The sequence below is a fragment of the Egretta garzetta genome, unplaced genomic scaffold, assembly GCF_000687185.1.
Source record: "Egretta garzetta isolate BGI_Z169 unplaced genomic scaffold, ASM68718v1 scaffold594, whole genome shotgun sequence".
In the NCBI taxonomy this organism is placed as follows: domain Eukaryota; kingdom Metazoa; phylum Chordata; class Aves; order Pelecaniformes; family Ardeidae; genus Egretta; species Egretta garzetta.
Window position 1 is genome coordinate 1 of NW_009259578.1, and position 3,922 is coordinate 3,922.

Here is a 3,922-nt window from a genome sequence, read left to right on the forward strand (position 1 = left end):
CAAAGTAAGGTGCTCTTAAGTATTCTTTACTTCGTATAACACTAACTGCTCAGAGCAGTCGTTTGAACGCAACACCATTTATGCAAAAGAGCTTCACTTTGCCCTCAAAACAAAAGTTTTCAGTCAAATACCCAAATCTTTGAGCTTCGAGAATCTTTTTCGGACAGTCTACCACACATCTTGAAGACAGGTGTCATAGCTAACTGTCCCTTACAGCAACCTACCTCAAAAACTAGTAGGCAAAACAGTAGTCCATGCTGCTGACAAGATTTACTATATCACACTAACTGCTCAGAGCAGTCGTTTGAACTCAACACCATTTATGCAAAAGAGCTTCACTTTCCCCTCAAAACAAAAGTTTTCAGTCAAATACTCAAATCTTTGAGCTTTGAGAATCTTTTTCGGACAGTCTACCACACATCTTGAAGACAGGTGTCATAGCTAACTGTCCCTTACAGCAACCTACCTCAAAAACTAGTAGGCAAAACAGTAGTCCATGCTGCTGACAAGATTTACTGCAACTGATTGGGTATACTGCAACTGGTGAATTTCATAATACACTTACACTATTGTAATCTATGACAGAGGCACAACCCTAAGCAAACTCACCTCACCATGCATCTCCACAGATGAGAAACAGTCAACTGATGACAGAAGCAAATACTGATCACTGACAGCATTGAGGGGCAAGTATCAAGAAAAGATCAAATTATGGAATGATTTGCTTGATGTTGCTATGTATCTTCAGCCAGAGACTATACCATGGCTGCAAAAACTTTCAGAGCTAACTTAATGGACACTATGAACTCTCTAGCATGATGCCAACACTTCAGAATTCTATATACTTAACTAGTTACTGAAAACAATTTCCTCAAAAAAAAAAAAAAAATCATAGCCCAGAAGCTTTTCAAATGCAGACACTCAAAAGCACACGTGAAAGTGACGTGTTGTCACACCTCTGAAATATGGAAGTCAACCATCATCTGCCACAAATGCTACACGATTCCAAAAATTGATGTCATAGTGTTAGCTGATACTAATAAGCAAGGCTGAGAACCAACTGTCATCCAAAGCTGTCTGGCCATCATTATATCCAGAACCTGCAAAAGCTTGTGTTGTTTCTTCTTGATGTTAATATGAATGTAGTTGCCAGTAAGTATAGTTTCACAAAGAATTTTTTTTTTTAATGTAGAGTTGCACATTGAAGTTTCAACATTGTCCCAACAATCCCTCAAAATTCAGCCATTCCCAATATATAGACTGTTTACAAACAAGTTAAGGATGAGCCCCACTAAGGCTGCCTCTTGTCAGAGCGTGCCCCTGACTCTCTGTTTTCTGGAGACTGAGCAAAACTACAGCCAAAGATAGGCTGCAGCTCTAATTTCTAGGGGAAGAGCAATATAACACTCTTGCTGTCTTGAACACTGAGCTCAAGGAGGGAAGTCTGAGCCCCAATGGAATTCCTGAGCAGAAAACTGGTACGCAAGATGCAGACTTACTCCTAATGAACATCATGTTCAATAAAACCAGCATAAGATGACAGTTTTGCCTAAGACTCATTTCTAGTTGTGAGGATCAAGTGATCTAGCAACTTTTTAGTTCAATGAAAACAGAAAACCTTTTAAGCTAAGGCACAAAACCAAGACAAAAGCAACCCTTTTTTGCTACCCTTTTATCATTCTCTGAACATAACTGCTTTACCAGCTCTGCAAAATAACTGTCTTTCACCTTAGTGATTCATTAAGAGCAATTTTACAATGGGTTGCAAACCAAAGGCATTTCATTCCCACATGGTGCTTTACCTTAATACAGTATCTTAATACAAATATTTCATTCCTAAACAGCAACTAGCAACCCAATATAAAAGTAATACATTCTAAAGAGATGTGAGGTACTTCGCTATGCCGCATGACCAGATAAAAAGCTTGTAATGATTTGGGGGTCAGCAAGCATCAAATGTTCATATTCCCAACAAGCTACACAGTGTTCTAAACATTTTCAAATTTCAAAATATATTCTGAAAGAATCTGTTCTTTAAAAAAAAAATTCTACAAGTAAACAAAACTTCTAGTCAAGAGTTTAAACACTTAAGCCAAGCTAACCCAGTTTACAACATTTTCCAGGAGTTTTATGATTATTTTAATGACACATATATACGCAACTTTCTCCAGCCTGTGCACACAAGTAAAAAAAGTTGCCTTTTAACAGATTGTCTTTATGCAAGTTCCAGAAAACAAGCAAGAATCTAAACAGATACAAGTGTGACAGGGAGAGAAAAGAATCCTTCCAAAAAGCAGGCTACACTGCAGTGTCAGTGTTGTGATCTACTCACAAAGAAGGTTTAAAAGGCAGAGAAACACCAGTGCACTGCTGCTGGGGCTGTCCAGAAGACAGTTATTTTTAGTATCTCAAATAATAATGCATGATTAAAAAAGTGCCTCTCCAAAGAATTTACAATCCACATGTTAAATAGTCTAATTAGACTATCTCTAAGCACTTACATAAGCATCTGATTTTTAATTCACAGCTTTAACTCAACATTGAAGCTCAACGTGCATGCTGAATTCCTTCAGTCTTCAGTTGCCAGCACCACAGAGTATCTGGCCTACATACCAAACTTCAAACGTAGAACTTCAGAACTAAATGCATCAACTTTTTTTTTTCTTTTACAGTACAAATTTCCAAAGCCAGCAGAAAATCATGAAAGTAGTATTTTCCTTGGAAACACCTAATGAATAATCTACTGTATTTTTATTCAAATTGTTGTTGGCTGCATAAGCACAGATTAATTTATGAAGAGTCATAGTAAGAAGGCCTTTTTGCCAGAAGAAAACTCAATTCAGTGTCACCTGAAGTTACCAGCACCAGCAAACTCTGAGTTAGACATGGTTTTGCTACTGACCACCTTGCAAAGTCAGTTTAACGCTGTAAAGGAAGACAAATTGTTTCAAAACAAAGAAAACAAATAAAATACTTACTGGCTTGCGCAACAATGTTTGTGTGCCTCCTCAGCATAGCAGCAGCAGTTTCTGACAAGGTGACAATTACTTCAAGAGCCAACTGACGCTGCATGTTACTGAGACTGGCATCTGCACACAACTACAATCCAGAAGATTAGAGCAAATGGTTAGAACAAAAGTTTTGAGGCGGAAAGAGTAAAATTTTTTTAAAAAGAATTCCTAGCTTTACCTTCAGACTTAGTTGCAAAGTAGGTTCTAAATGTGGTCGTAAATACTTGGGAACAGAATCTGCAATTTCTACTAGGGATTTCAGGACAGAATCATCGTTTTGGTAGCAGGAATCATTTACAGCCTATAAAGAGAAAAGATAAGATTAAATAAAAACAAATAATACCCATTATAGAAGACATTTGATTAACTGTATTCTTCTCTCTCTGAATAGTCTCGTTTAGCATTAATGGCTTAGCATTAGCAGCTGAAGTAGTTGAAGCCTTAGGGCACAAGAACTGAGGAGAGTCTTTTTGATAAACTTTTGAGAACTTTTTGATAAAACTAATGCTGCTAACAAAGAACTAGCTGAATCGGGAAGATACAAGCAGAATGAAGAAGGTAAGGACCAAGCAGACAATTCCAAGAGAATGAAGTAGCCTCAGAAGGCGGCCAGCCCAGCACCAGTGAAAACCAATTTAAAAAAAAACCCAAAAAGCACCATAAAAAAAAAAATCAAGAGACCACCGATGAGAATGAAGTGACTGGATTTGGGGATTGGGTGATGGGTAGTATGTGTATAATTGAGAGGCATGAATTGGGGTCGGGGTCCCTCCCCCTCGAGGCACCAAGCTCGAGCTGTAACCTGAGAACTAATAAAAGACTAATTGGAAGCCTTCACTCGGACTTGTCATTCTCAGGGCGATCCTGGGGTCAGACCCCGTTATGGTGGCTGGGGTGCACAGAGCTGTAAC

The 3,922-nt window shown here is 38.3% G+C and overlaps 1 protein-coding gene across 1 annotated transcript in view; it reads right to left on the bottom strand.

Moving 5' to 3' along the window:
* Positions 1-2,978: 2,978 nt before the first annotated feature.
* The window catches only part of LOC118452178 (importin-5-like), a gene marked incomplete at its 3' end in the record, with an annotated part of 12,293 nt that continues 11,349 nt past the window's right edge, over positions 2,979-3,922 (bottom strand). Inside the window, exons 6-7 of the mRNA XM_035893250.1 lie at positions 3,190-3,312; positions 2,979-3,099 (exon numbers count right to left, since the gene is read on the bottom strand). Of these exons, the coding sequence (XP_035749143.1) occupies positions 2,979-3,099; positions 3,190-3,312 (244 nt within the window). The remainder of the gene's footprint in view (positions 3,100-3,189; positions 3,313-3,922) is intronic.